Source organism: Sinocyclocheilus anshuiensis, unplaced genomic scaffold, assembly GCF_001515605.1.
Source record: "Sinocyclocheilus anshuiensis isolate Anshui unplaced genomic scaffold, SAMN03320099.WGS_v1.1 scaffold1247, whole genome shotgun sequence".
In the NCBI taxonomy this organism is placed as follows: domain Eukaryota; kingdom Metazoa; phylum Chordata; class Actinopteri; order Cypriniformes; family Cyprinidae; genus Sinocyclocheilus; species Sinocyclocheilus anshuiensis.
The window spans coordinates 289,859-311,152 of NW_015537981.1; the positions used below are offsets into that span (position 1 = coordinate 289,859).

Consider the following 21,294-nt stretch of genomic DNA (forward strand, 5'->3'; position numbering starts at 1 on the left):
AATAATTATTTGTTTGTAATTGTTCTTGTTCCAGAGTAAATGAGAATGATTTATGTATTTTGTATTTATTTGTAATAGAATTTGCATTAAGCACTGATCAAATCAAAGGTTTGTATTTTTCTGTAAGCAAAACATCAGAAATCAGAAATAAATCCAGTACTTTAGTAGTTCCTCTCCATTGTGTTTTTATAGTGTGCTTATGGTGTACTTGTATTTTGTACCAGTTGTACCATATGTCCATGACACACATCAGCTACAAAGCTGGGGCCTCATTTATAAAATACTGCGTAGAAAGCATCCTAAATTAGATTTTACGATCATTTCTCAAAGTGCGTACGTGTGATTCATAGAACGAACGTATGCACAGAAAACGTGCGTACGCCTCTCTTTTAGATGTGAAATCTATAAATTGCAATGATCTTGAAATTGTGCGCAGCTGAACAGTTTCAAATCTCTGCCTTGTAAACAATGTCTAATTAATGTCATTGACTTATAAAAGAGCACCTGACAATGTCCAAATCTTTTACAAGTGGCAAGAATGGCTTATATTTCCAAAACTCTGCAGCACTCGGGCAAACAAAAGTGCGTACGTCTGCTCAGACCCTGACGTGGCGCTAAGCTATTTTCCACGTCAAAGACCGTTTTTATAAATATGAACTTCAGATCTCTGCCTTGTAAACAATGTCTAATTAATGTCATTGACTTATAAAAGAGCACCTGACAATGTCCAAATCTTTTACAAGTGGCAAGAATGGCTTATATTTCCAAAACTCCGGCAAACAAAAGTGCGTACGTCTGCTCAGACTCTGACGTGGCACTAAGCTCTTTTCCACGTCAAAGACCGTTTTTATAAATATGAACATTGGCGTGGATTTTTGAGTACGATTTTTTTTGAGTAAAATTATGTCTCTTGCATTTTACCCAGATCACAAACAGTTTTATGAATGTAAAAGGTCTTGTGGCTTGAGCTCATATTCAGTTGTTTTGCAGTGAGCTATTTGAAATGTCATGTGATGTAATGAGATGTTTTCAGTCTTCATATTTCCATCTTCTAAATATTCTAATAGCAGCTTTCTAATATAAGGCCTACATGAGCACAGAATTAGACCATGTTTCCTACAGTATTTCTGCATTCAATTTAGAGTAACTGAAAACAACTGTGAAAGTGAAGTGATGTGGCCTGTGCTCATATAGAGTTCAGCTGTGAGCATCTGTATATGATGAGTTTTCAGTCTTCATATTTCCTACTACTACTTTATCTTCTAATAGCAGCGTTATTTGAATGTAAAGGTAAGTGTCATTGTTATGAAATCAAATGCATTTAACCAACATACAAACTAATGTAGTATGGGTGTGTAAATGTGGCATGCCGTTATTTTAAGCAATTTTCAAAATGGACTTTTTTTCAAAGCAGTATTATAGAAACACTGCAGTAATAATGATTCAAATGTTGTCATCCATGTTACATAGTGGACTTGCAATTTGGACGTTGCTGTTAACCTCTTGTTTGTATTAAGATATATGAGTTTTTAAAGTAAGAAAATGTTACTGGACAGTTTTAATAAACATTTGTGTACAAAGTTTAAATTGCATGACTCAACCAATATTACACTGGCAATGTCACTGTTTTTTTTTTTGCTTCACAGGGAGTTCAGATAATACATTTGTAGAAAATGTGTATGTAAGGACTATATACAGGGGGTGGACAAAATAATGCGAACACATGGGAAACAATTTGGACGTTGCTGTTAACCTCTTGTTTGTATTAAGATTAAGAGTTTTTAAAGTAAGAAAATGTTACTGGACAGTTTTAATAAACATTTGTGTACAAAGTTTAAACTGCATGACTCAACCAATATTACACTGGCAATGTCACTGTTTTTTTTTTTGCTTCACAGGGAGTTCAGATAATACATTTGTAGAAAATGTGTATGTAAGGACTATATACAGGGGGTGGACAAAATAATGCGAACACATGGGAAATAGGCAGTATTTTTATTTTTTTTTACTAAACAACCCTTTCCCTTTTATACACATTGCAACCTTCTTATAACAGATTTATACAACTTTGGTATAGTCTCCAGTCAAACATCGTTGATAATATTCTAGGCAGATGATTTGTCTGGTGGGGCAGATTATGAAGTTCATCTTGGTTCTCCAACTGTCCAGGACTTATGATTATGACACCATCTTTTCCCCATTTTAGCATCAGTGTCTGTGATTAAAGTTTGAGGGGTTTCCCCTCTTTCATGGATGTTTGCTTTATGAAGTTCTCTGTGTCCTCAAAGTGAATCCTGAGGTTTTCTGTCCCTTTGCGGCAGTAGTTCTGTGTTGTTTAGACAGTCCTTCTTAGTGTTTGACGGTCTCTATCATTCACTTTCAGTTTTGACCACTTTTCTTTTTCACAGATGTCTTGCCAAGCTTTGTGTACACAGTGATAAAGGCTTTTAAAGCAGTGTAAAGGCTTCTGTTCTTAAACACCAAATAATTGGGCTGTGAATGTTACAGATGCTCCTGCAGGCTTCCATGATTTGCCCTTTTGGAAGTCTGACAAGTTACCATTTCTCACACGGCTTTACTAAACACTGCTGAACACAACTTACTACACGAATTTACACCTCTTTTTTTTTCAACTGTACTCTCTGTAGCTTTTCACTCAAATGTATTGTTCTCATTTCCTAAAATGTATTGATGCATATAGAAGTAGAACCAGTTAAAAAAAGTAGAGTTACCAGTTACGCATAATAAAAAGTAAATGCTGTTTGTTGCTGTAAATGATGTGGTGGTTTTCACGTCTCTGTTCTCTCAGTGGTTTATGTCTCATTTTGCTCTTTATTTCCTTTCAGTGGCGACACGGAGACGCTGCAAGCAGGTTCATCAGTTGAACATAAACTGTGTTCAGGGTGACAGCATGACTATTTCTTGCCTAACCACAACCCACCCGCTGGAGTCTCTAACAGTCAAACTACACAAGAAAACCCAAGATAAAGACATCCTGATATATCCAGACATCTCTCCAGCATCAGAGCACCAGAGATGGTCTGTGAGGAAAGATGATGGAAATGTTACACTTGATCTGAAAGACATCAGATTATATGATGATGGCTTTTATGACTGTCAGGTCTACAAGGATCAGGACTGCCTTCATTCAACTCGATTTAACCTGAGGGTCAAAGGTCCCTTACGCAAAGAAAATATATTTCCTAATATATGAATGTTCAATATATTAAATGACGTAACGGTATATTAGATATTATACAGAGTAATATATTGTGTACATATATTACAATATATTGAATAATACATAAGGAATTGCCGTTTTCATATATTGAAAAATATGTGACAATATATTATATATCACACTATATGTAATTTTATATTCAGTTTTACAGTTTATAATATATAGATGTACATGTGATAAGATAAGATACTGCATGTATAAAAAATATATTGAACAAATTTAATCATGCAGTATATACACACATATATGGAAATATTCATTTCTTAATCATTTATGATGTACATACTTTATATTTTAAAACGTAATCAGTTCACAAAAGTATAAACACATCCTGCTCATATTAAAGTACTTATGATTGTGCTAAAAAGTGCACAACAATACTTTTTAAACAAAGTAAAATTATTTGACAGTGCTTAGCTAGTCGTCTTCTTAACCACAGGCTCTACTCTTCTGCATAATGGTAACCCCACAAACTTACACATACCAGAAACCCTTTTAAATTTAAAAATAATACAACAGTAAGCACTAAAAGATCTCCCCCTATATTAATATTGAGCCAAAATACGACATAACACTTAATTTAAAATTTTTTACTCTCCTTTAACAGTCAGAAGCAAAGCATGCTGGGAAATAGAGATCTGCTTTAACTAATTGTGTGAATGTGTGTATATATGTGTACATACATTCACATTTATATGGGAGCATCTATAAGCAATATATATGCAATAAAGACTCAAACATTATAAATATTAGATTTATCTTTGTCTTAATTTCTAAATATATTTGTATGTATCAATACATAGCCATATATTGTCAATGCATAGATTGCTGTATATTGAAAAATATAAACACTAGTTTCCAATATATGGAAATGTATTATGTAATATATCGCATTATATTTTGCAGTATATTCCCATATAGTTTTGTTCCGTAAGGGGTAAGAATGCAAATTTCTGAAATAAGCAAATAATCCCCAAGAAACCTATTGTAATGTAGTATGTTTCTTTGATTTCAGAGTGTAAAACTTTGGACTCTGTCCATCCAACACCAGGCTCATCGGTGTTGCTGCCATGCTCTGAACAACCTCTTCAAAACAGAACTGAACGAGTCACTTGGAAAGTTGTTAATGGTCACCAATCAACAGAAATAACCCAATATCGCCATCCAAACAAGCCCTCAAGCAGCACAGAGAAACTCCTGAAGCCTTTGTATAAGAGAGCGAGACAACTAAAGAACGGATCTCTGCTTATAAGAGATGCACTATACATCGATGAATTGTGGTATCAGTGCAGAGTGAATGAAAAAACCTGCTATGAAGTGAAGCTGCTCATGAAAGGTATGTTTTCAATCCAATATAACCATAAAGTCTAAATGCAGACTCTATGATGGACATTAATTAAATTGTGTAAAATTTGTTGTGGTAATTATAGCCCTTTAGTTAGATTGTCGTCAAGTCACCTTTATTTATAAAGCGCTTTTAACAATACAGATTGTGTCAAAGCAGCTTTACAGTATTAAATAGGAAAACAGTGCGTAATAATGCAAAAGGACAACAGTAAATTCTCAATTTTTAGTCAGTTCATCATTGATTCAATGATGTCATCATCCAGCTCTGTTCAGTTCAAAAAGTATCTGTGCAATCAAGTCAATGATTTTAAGTGTCCCCAGCTAAGCAAGCCAGCGGCGAGAGCGGTAAGGAACCAAAACTCCATCGGTGACAGAAATGGAGAAAAAAAACCTTGGGAGAAACCAGGCTCAGTCAGGGGGCCAGTTCTCCTCTGGCCAGACGAAACCAGCAGTTTAATTCCAGGCTGCAGCAAAGTCAGATTGTGCAGAGGAGTCATCTGGTTCCTGTGGTCTTGTCCCGATGGCCATCTAAGTGACATGGTCTTTGCTGGGGATCTGTCTCTGGGGCACATCTTTTATATTAGATCATATTAGGGAACATTTTAAACAAGCTTGCAGAAGGATAAAGTATTTATACCAGCTGAAAAATTAAAAATCTAAATGTGAGTAACTGTATTGTATTACCACTTATGTTTTGAATTTTTGGATACTTTTTCTATTATAAAAACTGTTTGTATTTTGAGAGTGGGTTCAGAAAGTATTCAGGCTGTTTAACTTTTTCACATTTGATGGTGTTCCAGCCTTATGCTAAAAATTTTCAGCTCAGCTGAAAACAAGTTCTCTGAATTATCTTTGAGATAGTTGTACACATTGATTGGAGTGTAGAAATTGTGTTACAGGTCTGCTGCATTGAAGGATCCCAAGAGCACAGTGGCCTCCTTAATTCTTAAATGGAATAAGTTTGGAACAACCATGACTCTTCCTGCAGCTTTTCACTTTACAAGACATTAATTGATAGACTGGAGTCGTGTGAATTACTTGTGGATTATTGTGTTGTTGTTTTTTTTTATCACTGTTTGGACTCTTATTCTGACGGCACTTATTCACTGCAGAGGATCCATTGGTGAGCAAGTAATGTAATGCAAAATTTCTACAACAATTTTCTAAAACAATTTTAAAACCATGGACAGCTAGAATAACTTGCTGTATGAACCGCTATCAACAGACATTACTATACACTCTGCAGTGTACACAATACACAATACAGTGTTTAGGCATTTTCTATTCCTTTAAGAAATGTAACAGGGTTGAGTTTTTTACAGTTCAATCTGACATTATTACAAGTCTTGTGCTTGTGAAACAAGATGCTTCTTAGAGAATTTAATGCTGCCATTTCTTTATCTATTTTGTCCCCTAAACAAAATGTAAGTGATAAAAAAAAGACTTTAGCTTTTCCTTGAAAAAAGTTCTTCTTTAAAGGACGATGATTTATGGAATAGTGAGTCAGAATAGATTTATAGAATAGTTCACTGCTGTTAAAAGAGTTTAGATAGTAACAGGGGTGTAATGCATTTTTATACACATATGCATATATGAAGGACACCAGTGGAAACTGTACGATTTGTAGAATGACTCGTGAAATTTTTTTCTTTTTTTTCTATACACACTCATTATTTAATCATATTTTTTATTGCAATACACAATTTAACAGACTTTGACTTACAGAATGGTGTTCCAGCTATTGTATTTCTTCTGTAACATCCTTGGGCTATGACTGTCATAAATTAAAATAATATGATAACAAATACCAGTTTGCAAAATCAAGCAGCATAATGGGATCTTTTTGTAAGGCTAAAAAAAACTGGAAGTGAATGACACCGGAAGTCTTGCACATTCAAGGTAAAAAGGGTCACATATGCTCTTATGTTAAAAATAAGGTGGATAAAAATACTTTTTCTGGCTCATAGTGGCATGCAATGCAAAACATTACTAATTTGTTTAAATTTTTTAACTCATTCTAATCCACTAATGCTTCCAGTCATTAAATGTAAGTGTAAGTGTAAATTTGTGTGAAGTTGTTAAATGTAAAAGTAAAAGTTACATCATAAATGTAAAAGGCAGTCAGTGCAGCACCAACCCTGAGCAAATCCTTATTGTTGAGACCTGCAACATTTCACGTTAAAACACTTAACATAAAGAAGCATAGAGCATAAGAAAACTCCTAACACACTTCAAGTTCAGGACGTCCTGAGGTTCAAGCCCATAGCTGTATGTGTTTTTGCAAAGAGAAGAACTCTGTGCTGTCCTCTCAGCAGTGGTTGGAGAGTAAACTAAAGGAGCTGAACATCACCCTGGATGAGGAGACACATCAGCACACAGAGCAGAGAGACCAGGTGAAGAATACACACGTCACAATACATGTGCTCATATAGAGCAGTGTGTGTGAAGATCTGTGTATATGAGGTTGTTCAGCTGAGGGATTGAGGAGGAAGGACATCAGAGACATGGAGGAGATGCAGGAACATAAGGAGGCGCTGCAGTCCAAAGTCACGGCACTAGAGAATGAACTCAAGTATGTGTGTTTGACTGAGAGAGAAGATAAATGGAGAGCAATTATGGCTGGTTTGCTGTTTTGATGTGTTTGGTTCAGTGTTCAGATGATCTACAGTATATGTGATGGATTAGTGTAGCATTTTGATTGTTTTTGAAAAAGGAAATCAAAATACTTCCTGTAAGATTTTTGTGTGTTACATAGAGAATGGTGTGTTGTGTTTTGCAAAAAGTGTCTTATGAGATTGTAAAAAAACTGTAATACTACTATTCATATTATTATATTAACAATATTATATTAATTACAATTATTTCATCCTGCAGCCCACTTAAGTTTGCTTCAAGGTGCCCTAGTGTGCCATGGCTCTTCCAAATAATAGTAAAAAATAAATACATACGATTGTTTTTTCTTAGACACTACTGTCTGCATCACTTTTATTGTATTGCTTTTTTTTCCCACAGGACAGGAGGAAGATCCAGCAGGCCCAACAGTCAGCTCTGGAGTCTTCAGTGCTGCTCTGATGATGATGATGATGATGATGATGATGATGATGGATTGTACGATCATTCCAGCATAACCTCCATCCTCACTGAGAGCAACCTACAGACCAGTTCCTGCTGAAGACCGAGAGAGGAATCTGGAATTCCTCTTCATTGAGGCTTCATTTCTGAACACACAGTAACTTTAGTCCTGATTTAAAATTGATAATAGAAACTGCAGTCTTCTGGTAGTCTGCTAGTCTTCTCTACAGCAGAGAGCACTGTAGCTGATGTGTATGACATATGGTACAGACTGAGTGTTGGATTCTGGACCTTCAAAATGTATTTGTTCTCATACAAGTGGCAATACTGACAGCAGCAGTGACAGCAACAGTACTAAACACCAAACATTTGAATACTTTCTGGCCAAGTTTATATCTTTAAGTATGTTGAATATATGATCATGTTTTTATAATATCAAAATCATGTAGCTGATTGATTTGGTGATTTGAAATGTGCAAAATTGTACGTCTTTCACATTTTACATAGATCACATTTCCTATTTTGGCACTTCAAAAACAACTGTGTGAATGTAAAATGTCTTGTGGCCTGTGCTCATATTCAAATGTTTTGCAGTGAGCTACTCGAAATGTCTCTGTAATTGGGGAGTTTTTAGTCTTTATATTTCAATCTTCTAAAAATTGTAATAGCAGCTTTCTAATATAAGGCCTCTAAATGAGCACACGAGTAGACCATAATTTCCTACTTCCGCATTAAATTCAGAGTAGCTGAAAAGAACTGTGAAAGTGAAGTGATGTGGCCTGTGCTCATATAGAGTTCAGCTGTCCTGCTTTGAGTGTCTGTATACGATGAGGAGTTTTAAGCTTTCACATTTCCAACTCCTGTATCTTCTAATAGCAGGTTTATCAGAATGCAAAGGTAAGTGTATTTTATATGAAGTCAAATTCATTCAACCACCACACAAAATAATACTACAGGTGTGTAAATGTGGCATGTCAAATGTTGTCATTCATATGTTATGTAGTGGACTTGCAATTTGGAAGCTGCTGTTAACCTTTTTTTTTGTATAAAAATACATGCATTTTTAAAGTAAGAAAATGTTACTGGGCTGTTTTAATAAACATTGGTGTGCAAAGTTTAAACTGCACTACTCAACTAATTAAATATTATTGCACTGATAACATCACTGGTTTCTTTGGTTCAGAGGGAGTATATACAATACATCTGTAAAAAATGTATATAAGTTAGAGCTAGACAAAATGATGTGAACACCTGGGAAATAGGCAGTATTTCTTAACTAAGTTGTTTAACAACCCTTTGCCTTTAATTCAGCCTCCAACCTTCTTCAAACTGATTTATACAACTTTGGACTAGTCTCCGCAGTCAAACGTCGTCTATCAAAACATCTGTCAGTAGCTTCAGAGAATCATCTTCTCACACTTCTCTTCAAAACTATCCACAGTGGTTTGATATTCTAGGCAGATGATTTGTTTGGTGGGGCAGATGATGAAGTTCATCTTGGTTCTCCAACTGTCCAGGACTTATGATTATGACACCATCTTTTCCCCATTTTAGCATCAGTGTCTGTGATTAAAGTTTGAGCAGTTTCCGCTCTTTCATGGATGTTTGCTTTATGAAGTTCTCTGTGATTAGATTTTGGGGAAACATGTCCTCAAAGTGAATCCTGAGGTTTTCTGTCCCTTTGCTGCAGTAGTTCTGTGTTGTTTAGACAGTCCTTCTTAGTGTTTGACGGTCTCTATCATTCACTTTCACTTTTCGACCACTTTTCTTTTCTTTGAATGTTACAGACACTCATGATTTGCCCTTTTTGGAAGTCTGACAAGTTACCCACTTTACCCACGGCTTTACTAATCACTGCTGAACACAACTTACTACACGAATTTACAAACTAGTGGATATAGACAAAAAAAGAGACATAATTGCAACATTTATTTTTATCCTCTGTAGCCTTTCACTAAAATGTATTGATGCATGTAGAAGTAGAACCAGTTAAAAAAAGTAGAGTTACAAGTACTCGTAATAAAAAGTAAATGCTGTTTGTTACTGTAAGTGATGTGGTGGTTTTCACGTCTCTGTTCTCTCAGTGGTTTATGTCTCATTTTGCTCTTTATTTCCTTTCAGTGGCGACACAGAGACGCTGCAAGCAGGTTCATCAGTTGAACATAAACTGTGTTCAGGGTGACAGCATGACTATTTCTTGCCTAACCACAACCCACCCGCTGGAGTCTCTAACAGTCAAACTACACAAGAAAACCCAAGATAAAGACATCCTGATATATCCAGACATCTCTCCAGCATCAGAGCACCAGAGATGGTCTGTGAGGAAAGATGATGGAAATGTTACACTTGATCTGAAAGACATCAGATTATATGATGATGGCTTTTATGACTGTCAGGTCTACAAGGATCAGGACTGCCTTCATTCAACTCGATTTAACCTGAGGGTCAAAGGTAAGAATGCAAATTTCTGAAACGAGCAAATAATCCCCAGGTAACCCATTGTAATGTAGTATATTTCTTTGATTTCAGAGTGTAAAACTTTGGACTCTGTCCATCCAACACCAGGCTCATCGGTGTTGCTGCCATGCTCTGAACAACCTCTTCAAAACAGAACTGAACGAGTCACTTGGAAAGTCATTACTGGTCATCAATCAACAGATATATCTCACTATCGGCCACCAAACAAGCCCTCAAGCAGCACAGAGAAACTCCTGAAGCCTCTGTATGAGAGAGCGAGAAAACTAGCAAATGGATCCCTGCTTATAAGGGAAGCAGTCCACACGGATGAATTGTGGTATCAGTGCAGAGTGAATGAAAAAACCTGCTATGAAGTGAAGCTGCTGCTGAAAGGTGTGTTGGAATGCAGTATTTCTAACCCTATAAAGCCTCAATGCAGACTCTCTGACAGACATTGATTAATTTGAAAGATTACGTTTTGCTATTAAAATGTGACCTGTGGTGATGGGTTAGTCAAAATTATGTTTTGGGTATGGTAATCCAGTAAATATGTTGAAACATGCAAGTAAAGATGCTTAGGTTAAGGTTTAGATTAAAATTAAGTCATGTTGTGGTTATTATAGCCTGTTGTTAGAGAAGTTACCTTTCATGGGAACTTCGAACTGCGTCCTCTAGGGGTCGCTATGGGGAACGCCTCGTCGTGACCCGTGTCTGAAGCATACATTGAAAAAACACCAACTCGTTGGCCGGCGACAGCCATGACGTCACTACCGGTGCGACTATAGTATAAATAGGCGCCGGGAGCACACATCAGTTCCCTACTCAGGGAACCATGGTTACACAAGTAACCTGAGACGTTATATTAGAAAGCGGCACTGAATGCCAATGCACAACCAAAAACTACTTTGAGAACCACTGGGTTTTAATACCTGTTTGGTTATACAATAGTATGAATGTGTGAATATTTAAAGAAGCTTGAGTTAACATTTGTATTACTGTCTAAATATATTTTAGATACATTTAGTACTGTAAAAATGTTTTTATTTTGATTATACAGTGGATGCAGACCCTATACAGGAAGGCTACTGTAAGCATTCAGACCTTTTTTAATTAAATGCTTTTAAATGATTTTTCCCCCACATCAGTCTACACTCCATAACCTATATTGTCAAAGCAAAACAAACCCTGACTTGTTATAACTTTGCCACAAAAAAAAAAACACAAAAAAAACATTTGAAGTTAAGCTTAGATTAATGCTATTTCTCTGGATCATCTTTGAGATAATTCTATACATCTATGACAAATTTAATTATATGGATATGATTTAGAAAAACACACACCTGTCTATATAAGGTCTAACAGCTGAATATGCATGTCAGAGCAGAAACACAATTGTGTTAAAACACAGATCTGCTGCATTAAAGGCTTCCAAAACTGCAGCCTCCATAAATTCTTAAATGGAAGAAGTTTGGAACAACCAGGACACTTTCTACAGCTGGTAGCCCAGCCAAACTGAGCAAATGGGGGGAGAAGAGCTTTGGTAAGAAGAAGGCCAAGATGACATGACAGTCACTCTGGTTGGGTTCACAGATCATGTGTGAAAATCACTGCAACACTTCACTGATCTGAGCTCTCTGGCAGAGTGGACAGACAGAAGCTTCTCCTCAGTGTATGACACATGAAAAACAGCTAAAGGACTCTTAAGAAACAAGTTTCTCGTTTTCAAGATGGGTGTTTTTGCAGCAACAGGGACTGGTGAGCTAGTCAGGGTAGAAGAAAAGTAAAAAAAAAATAATTTAACAAAAATACAAAGATGATAAATGATTCTTAATGAAAACCTGGATCAGGGACCCCAGACTGGGCCACAGTTTCACCTCCAACAGGACATTCAAGCACACAGCCAAGGCAATGCAAAACTTCATGAATATCCTTGAGTGGCCCAGTGAGAGACTGGACTTGGACCCAAGCAAATATCTCTGGAGTGACCTGAAAAGGGCTGTCCGCTGTAGTCCCCCTCCAACCTGACATGGCCAGAGAGGATCTGCAGAGAAGATTGGCAGAAAATCCCCAAATGCAGGAGTGCAAACCTGTCACATCATACCAGGGCCGCCACTTTTTTTTTAAATCCCCACAAATCATAAGCAGTGTCTCACAAGTTCACAGAATCCATAAAATGTGACGTCACATTTTACAAACCCCACCCATGACTGTTGACTGAGACTGCCATATTAGCAGAGACCCCTCTGTGAGTGAGCTGTAAAGGCACAGCTCTATTCTGGAAAAGGGGGCGGGGAGCAGCAGCTCATTTGCATTTAATGAGACATGCACAAAAACAGATTGTTTCTGCTTCCACTCAAAATAGGAATTTTCAAAATGATATAATAAATGGGGTATTTTGAGCTTAAACTTCACAGACACATTCTGAGGACACCTGAGACTTATATTACATATTGTAAAAAGGGGCATAATAGGTTCCCTTTAAGGCTGTAATTGCTGCAGAAGATGCTTCGACTAAGTACTGAGTTACAGGAATAGTTCATCCAGAAATATAAAACTGTAGAAAATTCACTTACCCTTAGGCCATCCAAGATGTAGACAGAGCTTCATTCTAGTGAGGTGAGGAAACACACCGGTCACTTATGTGCTGAATAAGCTTCACCAGCACAGCCATGAGGAATGTCTCACCTACTACGCTCCAAATAAACCTGCTCATTACTCGTTAGAGGTAAGACTTAAGCTAGCAATCCGGTTTAGAAGCCTTTTGTTTTTGAGCCAATCACCTGAGCTGCAAATGCCATGTGACTGATCACTCTACACAGTATAACTCCACGCACAACCATAATGCCATATAACACCAAATAATGTCTTTATATAGAAGACCTAAGAACATTTACAAGTAGTTCATCACTTTTGAGTTCACAAAGGTGATTACTTGTGTGTTTGTATAGGTAACCAGGAAATGAGAGTATTGCTAACTCAAATGGACAAGTTGAACTAGTTCAAACAACTTAAAGGGGCAGTTCACCCAAAAATTAAAATTCTGTCATCATCATAGATATTTTGAAGAGCGTTGGTAACCAAACAGCTGATGGTAGCCATTGACTTCCATACAGAAATATGGAGTAAATGTTGACAGAAATTTCATTTGTGTGTGTGTGTGTGTGTGTGTGTGTGTGTGTGCCCACAAATCATAAGCAGTGTCTCACAAGTTCACAGAATCCATAAAATGTGACGTCACATTTTACAAACCCCACCCATGACTGTTGACTGAGACTGCCATATTAGCAGAGACCCCTCTGTGAGTGAGCTGTAAAGGCACAGCTCTATTCTGGAAAAGGGGGCGGGGAGCAGCAGCTCATTTGCATTTAATGAGACATGCACAAAAACAGATTGTTTCTGCTTCCACTCAAAATAGGAATTTTCAAAATGATATAATAAATGGGGTATTTTGAGCTTAAACTTCACAGACACATTCTGAGGACACCTGAGACTTATATTACATATTGTAAAAAGGGGCATAATAGGTTCCCTTTAAGGCTGTAATTGCTGCAGAAGATGCTTCGACTAAGTACTGAGTTACAGGAATAGTTCATCCAGAAATATAAAACTGTAGAAAATTCACTTACCCTTAGGCCATCCAAGATGTAGACAGAGCTTCATTCTAGTGAGGTGAGGAAACACACCGGTCACTTATGTGCTGAATAAGCTTCACCAGCACAGCCATGAGGAATGTCTCACCTACTACGCTCCAAATAAACCGGCTCCTTACTCGTTAGGGGGTCTTATTATTTATTATCTAAAGTAATTAATTACTAGTTAATTTGGTTGTTTCCATTGTTGTTTTGCATACTGAATGTTGATGTTTCTGCATGTCTACACAATTACTAACTAGTATAATATTTATGATACATACATACATGTAGTCTATGCGAGTTTGTTTCTGCACCTGAACAGATTTGGAGAAATGTATAGATGGCCTGAGAGTAAGCATAAGGCTGCAAAATAACAACTTAAAAAAATGAAAACACTTGAAATTTAAAACACTTTCCACTATTTCACTATTTCACTATTCACAAGATAAATACCAAAATTAATGTGCGTGATAAAAAAATAACTTAATCAGACTGGCTCAGATGATGATGTTCATTTATCTTTTCTCTAATGATTACAGATGATCCAACCCCAGAGAACAGTACGGTTGGTCAGACAGAAGACAACAACAATTACGGGAGTGAAACAGCGATAACTAATTCGACAGTAGTAGTGATGATCACAGTAGTGTCTCTGTGTGTTCTCATATCACTGACCATCTGTGTCATTCTGTATTTCAAAAAACGAAGACGCAAAATCGACAGCCAAAGTAAGTCCACAACTTCTGAGTGTGTTGCAATGAGACGTGAAAGCCATCATGATGATTAACTGAAGAAACTGTAATACTGCAACTTTGTTATGATGGTAAATTGATCAGATGGTAAAGTACTTATTTTTGTGTCTTGTAGTTGATTTGAACTGTCAGGCTTCCGTGTATTATTCTGAAATTTCAGGAGGTAAGTGATATTCATGGTAAATCCTTATACAAAATATGTGTAATATGCTTGATCAAGTGTATTTAATAAAAGTTGTTTTCTTGCAGTGTTGGATGTGCCTTTGCATTCTTTAGTTCAACATAACACAAACCATGACCACCTGTAAGTTACTGCAATGCAGTAGTTAAATCATTCATTTTATATCTGTCCTGAACTACATACAAATATGTTAACAATTAAGCTAGGATAAAGTCACATCATATTGGTTTGGACTAATTTGCATGTGTTACTAAAAACTTCAAAGTTCATATAAACACATCCACAACAAAAGTGAAACATGCCAAATGTAATACTGCACTTCCTCTCCAGTGTGCACTTCTTGACTGGCATAATTGTATAAACTATAACAACATATGCTATGTGTATGTAGCTTCCATTGCAATTTTTAAGAGTTTTGTAGAATTTATAATCTTACTTAATAGCATGGGCAAGCATTATATATAAGTACAGTATGTATACATCTGCAAATGTGCACGATTCAAACTATTTACTTTTTTCCACCAAATGAATTTTTGAACTTTATCTCCCAACAGCTGGTGTGAACAAACAGAAGCTCCTGCATGTAATCCAGACAACATTTACGACAATAGAATGCTGTGAAATAAATGACTGTTTTATAGTTTTCTTTTTTTTAATGTGTATGACTTTTTTTCAAGCTATCATTTTACCAAATAAAACCATTTAAACGTAAATATAATTTTATACAAATTTATAGTGGACAGCTAGAGGACCTTGCTGTAAAGGGACTGCTATAAACAGACTTTACTACACTCATTTCATTTCACAATTCATATAAATGTATTTTTTATGATTTCTTTACTCTTCTATATGAAGATTAAAAGTTTTGGTGGTATGAGCTTTCAGTGGAGGGACAGTAATTTTAATATTCTTTAATAATATTTTTTATTGCAATCCACAGTTTAACAGATGTAAGTTATTGCCTTTATTATATAACTTCTGTAACATCCCTGGGCTATGGCTGTCATGAATTAAAATAACATGCTAAATACTATTTTGCAGCATCAAGCAGCATAATGGACTGTTATAGTACAGCTGAAATAACTTATGCAAATTACACCGTAAGTCTCACACATTCAAGGTAATAATGGCCATATCCATTTAACTCTTATGTTAAAAATAAAGTGGATAAAAATACTCTTTCTGGAAAACAGTGGCAACAATGCAAACATTACTGATACTGAACTTATGCGTACAGTCGTTCTGACAAACAAATTTGCAAGGCTTAATATAAAATCTACAAGATCAACAAATGTAAACAGAAGTGAGGCAGCATTGACCCTTGGCAAATCATTATCATTGAGCCATGCAACATTTCACATTAAAACACAGTACCTGACCAATCTTAGTATAAGTATTAGTATACCAATCAGTATAAGACAACTCCCGACATACTTCAGGACACCCTGAAGTTCAAGCACATAGCTGTATGTGTTTTTGCAGAGAGAAGAACTCTGTGCTGTCTATCCTCTCATCAGCATGTGAAGGCTCTGAAGAGGCAGGTGGATGAAGGCCCTGCTGAAAAATCCAGCATAAACCAGCATGGATTCCAAGCTGGTCCAGGCTGGTTTATGCTGGTTAGAGCTGATATACTGCTTGTCCAGGCTGGTTTATGCTGATATAGTGCTGGTTTATGCTGGTATATTGCTGGTTAGTGCTGGTTCAGGCTGGTTTGTGCTGGTATAGTGCTGGTCTAGCTGGTGGACCAGCATATCCATGCTGTTCTCAAGCAAAATGGAGCTGGTGATGCTGGTTCACCAGCATGGTCTTGCAGGGTTGAGTGTCAGTAGGCCTACTAGGCCAGCTGTCTGTATGCAAGTAGTGTTTTGGGGACAAACGGAGATTTTCCTTGCATATTTCTCTATTTTACACATAAATGATGCAAAGGAAAAACATATGTTTAAAACATGATTTATTGAATTATATGATAACTATGTAATTACTTTTGCTCCCTCTGCTGAAAATAGTACTGAAAATTTTAATTGCTTTTGTTATGATTACATTATTAATCAGTGTCACTGGTGAACTGGTAAAACTTTTCAAAGCATCAAAGGAATTGTCTCCTGTTTCATGAGATCTATACACAGAATCAGTTAAAATCAGTTAAAAAAGAGCTTGTGTACATTGCATAACAAAAACATTTAGAGATATGAAAACCAAAAAAAAAAAAGCCTAATAGAAGTGTAATCATAAGCAGTTAAGCAGTTTGTCAATGGCCAAGTGCCCAACGAAAATGAACACTATTCACCATAATGGTAACAGACTTCAGCAACCTTTGTACATGTACCATATGAAAGAAATAAAGCCAAACTTGTTTGCAATAAGTGAATATGGTAATTCTGTTTTTGCAGTTGTTTAATCATCCTCTGGTGAGATATTGATTTAATCTAAGACTGTGTGGCTGTAATTAGTAAGGTTACCTCTTCGCTTTTTTCTGTTCTTGCCATTCCTCTTATTCTCAGTGATTCTGCTTGTTAATGTGCTCAGCGCATTGCGTTCATATTCTGGGCTATATTCTGCTTGTCTGTAAATAATGGTATATGCTTTATTAAAAAGGTGTGTGTTGAACTTGGTCCTCCAAACTGTTTTAAGCCAAATTAACTCATTTCAGAATGTCCCGTTTATCATTATAGACCACTTTCCTGTGACCAATGTGTTTATAAAGTCATCAAGTCAATTTTCAAATTGTAACGTCATAATTTCGATTTTTTATCTCATAATTTCGACTTTTTAAAGTCATAATTTCGACTTTTATCTCGTAATTATGACTTAAATCATAATTTCGACTTTTTAGGCCTATCTCATAATTTCGACTTTTTATCTCATAATTTTGACTTTTTAATCTCGTAATTATGACTTAAGTATGTCATAATTTTGACTTTTTAAGGCATTAATTTTTTTCTTAAGTGGCGGAAATGGGCTTCCATAGCTTTCAATAGGTGTTAACAGAGACAGTTTATTTCTTTAAATATGTTGAATAAACGATTTGCACTATTAGATTATTTTAATAATCTACTTCAGCTCTTCAAAAACAACTGTGTTCATGTAAAAGGTCTTGTGGGCTGTGCTCATATTCAGTTGTTCTGCAGTGAGGTACACAAAACTATTTGATGGAGTGTTTTTAGTCTTCATATTGCATTTCCATCCTCTAAATCTAACAGCAACTTTCTAATAGCCTACATGTGCTATTATAAGATTTATAAGTTGCAAATATGACGTCTGAAAACTCCTCATCACATACAAAAGCACACTGAACGTATCTATATTCGCACAGAGTTAGACCATATTTCTTACTTCCGCATTAAATTCAGAGTAACTGATATAACTCTGTGAAAGTGAAGTGATGTGGCCGGTGCCCATAGAGTTCAGCTGTCCTGCAGTGAGCATCTGGATATGATGAAGTGTTTTCAGCTTTCGCATTTCCAACTCCTGTATCTTCTAATAGCAGCTTTATTAGAATGTAAAGGTAAGTATCTTTTATATGAAGTCAAATTCATTTAACCACCATACAAAGAAGAGTTATGCATATTATTTATCAGTGTACTGTGGGTGTGTACATGTGGCACAGGTGTGACATGAATATAATCAATGCCATTCATAGGTTACATAATTGTTACTTATTTTAAGTTTCTGTTGACCTCTAGTTTCTGCTCTAGCTAATGTGTAAAACTTAATAAATCAATAAGTGTGTCACTAAGTATTTGTTTTAATACATTTTTAATAAAAAAAGTCTCATTTTCTCAGGGTGGATTGTTTTTCTTTTTAATTTCCTTTTAGCTCAAACACGGAGACCCTGCAAGCAGGTTCATCAGTTGAACATAAACTGTGTTCAGGGTGACAGCATGTCTATTTCTTGCCTAACCACAACCCACCCGCTGGAGTCTCTAACAGTCAAACTACACAAGAAAACCCAAGATAAAGACATCCTGATATATCCAGACATCTCTCCAGCATCAGAGCACCAGAGATGGTCTGTGAGGAAAGATGATGGAAATGTTACACTTGATCTGAAAGACATCAGATTATCCGATGATGGCTTTTATGACTGTCAGGTCTACAAGGATCAGGACTGCCTTCATTCAACTCGATTTAACCTGAGTATTATAAGTGAGAATGCAAATTATTCAAAATAAGCTAATAATCACGATTAGAGAGCTATATACATGCATAATATGACTAGTAACGTGTTTCCAGTGGTGGTTCTACATTGAATTACACCCTGGGCGAGACCCCCTTCTCATGTTTGTTGAGTTAAAACCGAATTATTGTTGTATAACCATAGCAAGCATCATAGCAAAAAGGCTAACAAACTTAAGAGTTATATTATTACTCTATACAGTGGATACAAACTCAAGGCAACAACAGTGACAAGAGTGAAACAGTGACAGCTAATCTGACAGTAGTATTGATGACCACAATAGTGTCTCTGTGTGTCCTCATATCACTGACCGTCTGTGTCATTCTGTATTTTTTAAGAAAACAAAGGGGCAAAATCAACAGCCAAAGTAAGTCCACAACTGTTGTCCTGGAAAGTTTAACACTATTTAAATGATCTTAAACAGCATATTTTAAATAATAAAAATGGCTTATTGGGGAAAAAGCCGAACATACACATTTTTATGTGTGTGTTGTTATTTTTCTACTGACCAGTTATGACAAAAATCAGGATCAGCTACACTGATCTTACATTTGCTCATTTTGCAGTTGTTTTCTTTCAAATGAGTGAATTTAATTGATGTTCTTTGAGCAACTGTATGATGTGCTATTACTATGTTAGCTTGTCAGTGAAAGCAAGCAACCAAGTAAATGTATTTAGAATTTTAATGTTTTAAGTCTTCTAAGATTGTTTTGCAATGAGACATGAAATATAGTTCATATCATGCCTTCATGGTGATGAGAGTCCTCATTGTTGGAATGAAAGGCACATGGTAACACTGTAACATTTTATGCAGTATTATGATATTGATCAAATGGTAAAGTACTTATTTTTGTATCTTTTAGCTGAATTGAGCTGCTGGTCTACTATTCCAACATTTCAGGAGGTAAGTGATATTCATTGTAAATCCTTGTGTGATAAGTGTATTTGATGAAGTGTATTTAATAAGAGACTTTTTTGTTTTTTGCAGGGTTTGTTGGTCCGTTCTATTCTTTAGATGAACATAACACGACCAGCTGTGAGTTACTGCAACAGAATCATTCATTTCTGTCTTGAACTATCTACAAATTTGTTAACAATGAAGCTGGGATCCAGGATCCTGGAAGTCACATCAAATTGGTTTGGCCCAATTTACATGCTTCTTTCCAATAAGATATCATATATTATATCTTAAATTCATATACAGTAATATCACTTTATAACATGGACACACGTGTACTGTATATGCAATGCAGCACACATCTGCAACTGTGCATGATTCAAAAATTACTTTTTTTATCAAATTAATTTTTGTACATTTTTAATTTGAATGTGCTTTTTTGGTGTTGTTGCTTTTGGAAATAATGTATCACTGATCCATCTCAATCTGGGGAAATTAGCTTAGTATCAGCTTTCACTCTGCTTCTGTCACATAGCTGAAACTATTTGAATGACTTAATATTACTAAAGGGGGGGAAAAGCTTTTTCTACATTTCACTCACAGACTTGCTGCATTTGGACCCAATTCTAACACAAATGTGACTGATATAAGCAGGCGGAAGTGACTTTTTCTGTTACTGCTAATAGTAATGACATTTCAAAATCATCTACTAAAAAAGTGATAGAAGACTTTACTGTAGCTTGTCCTTGAAAAGCTCACTTTAAACTATGATTTATAGAATAGCCATTGCAGTTAAAAGACAAAAAATGATAACAGGGATGCATTTTTCTACAGTACACACATTCATAGGAGAGACACAAATGGCTACTTTTCTGTAGAATGACTCTTGGATTTTCTTCTTTTTTTGCACTTGATGTAATGTTTGTATTGCAATAAACAATTCTGAACAGACTTACACTTGTGTTCTTGTGTATGACTTAAGTTATTCCCTCTATTATACTTTTTTCTGTAACCTGGGCTATGACTGTTAGAAATTTAAATAATATGTTAGCAAATACCAGTTTAGCAGCGCTAGAGAATGAATGAATGAATTAACTCAAGTAAGTGTCTGACTGAGACAGAATACAATGGTGCAGTATTTAAAATATTTTTCCGTATAAATATATATTTAAATAGAGAGCAATTATGGCTGTTTTGATGTGCTTGGTGCAGTATTCAGAATATGATCCACAGTATCAGTATGTATGTGCATGCATGAAGTTTTATAATGTAATGCTCAGAGGTCTGCAGAGGGCAGTGTGTGTCTCAAAATACTGGAGTGTCCAGACTGCTCACATCTCTAATCTCTTAAGGGCTTTAGCTTTCCAAACCTCACTCATAAATGAACTTCCCTCAGATCAGCTGCATACACGCTGCTCATTCCTGCTCATGCTGTCGCACCCTGTTCATCACATCATATGCACATCCTGGAAATCACAGAATCTCTTTCTAAATTAGTAGTTATATATATATATATATATATATATATATATATACT

General features: G+C 35.9%; 1 protein-coding gene across 1 annotated transcript; it reads left to right on the forward strand.

The window, feature by feature from the left end:
* Positions 1-8,487: 8,487 nt before the first annotated feature.
* Positions 8,488-15,303, forward strand: LOC107673794 (uncharacterized). Its single transcript, XM_016467583.1, has 7 exons — positions 8,488-8,557; positions 9,782-10,111; positions 10,190-10,525; positions 14,289-14,477; positions 14,617-14,664; positions 14,751-14,805; positions 15,237-15,303. The coding sequence occupies exons 1-7, from the start codon at positions 8,488-8,490 to the stop codon at positions 15,301-15,303; spliced, it is 1,095 nt and encodes a 364-aa protein (XP_016323069.1).
* The last annotated feature ends 5,991 nt before the right edge of the window (positions 15,304-21,294 follow it).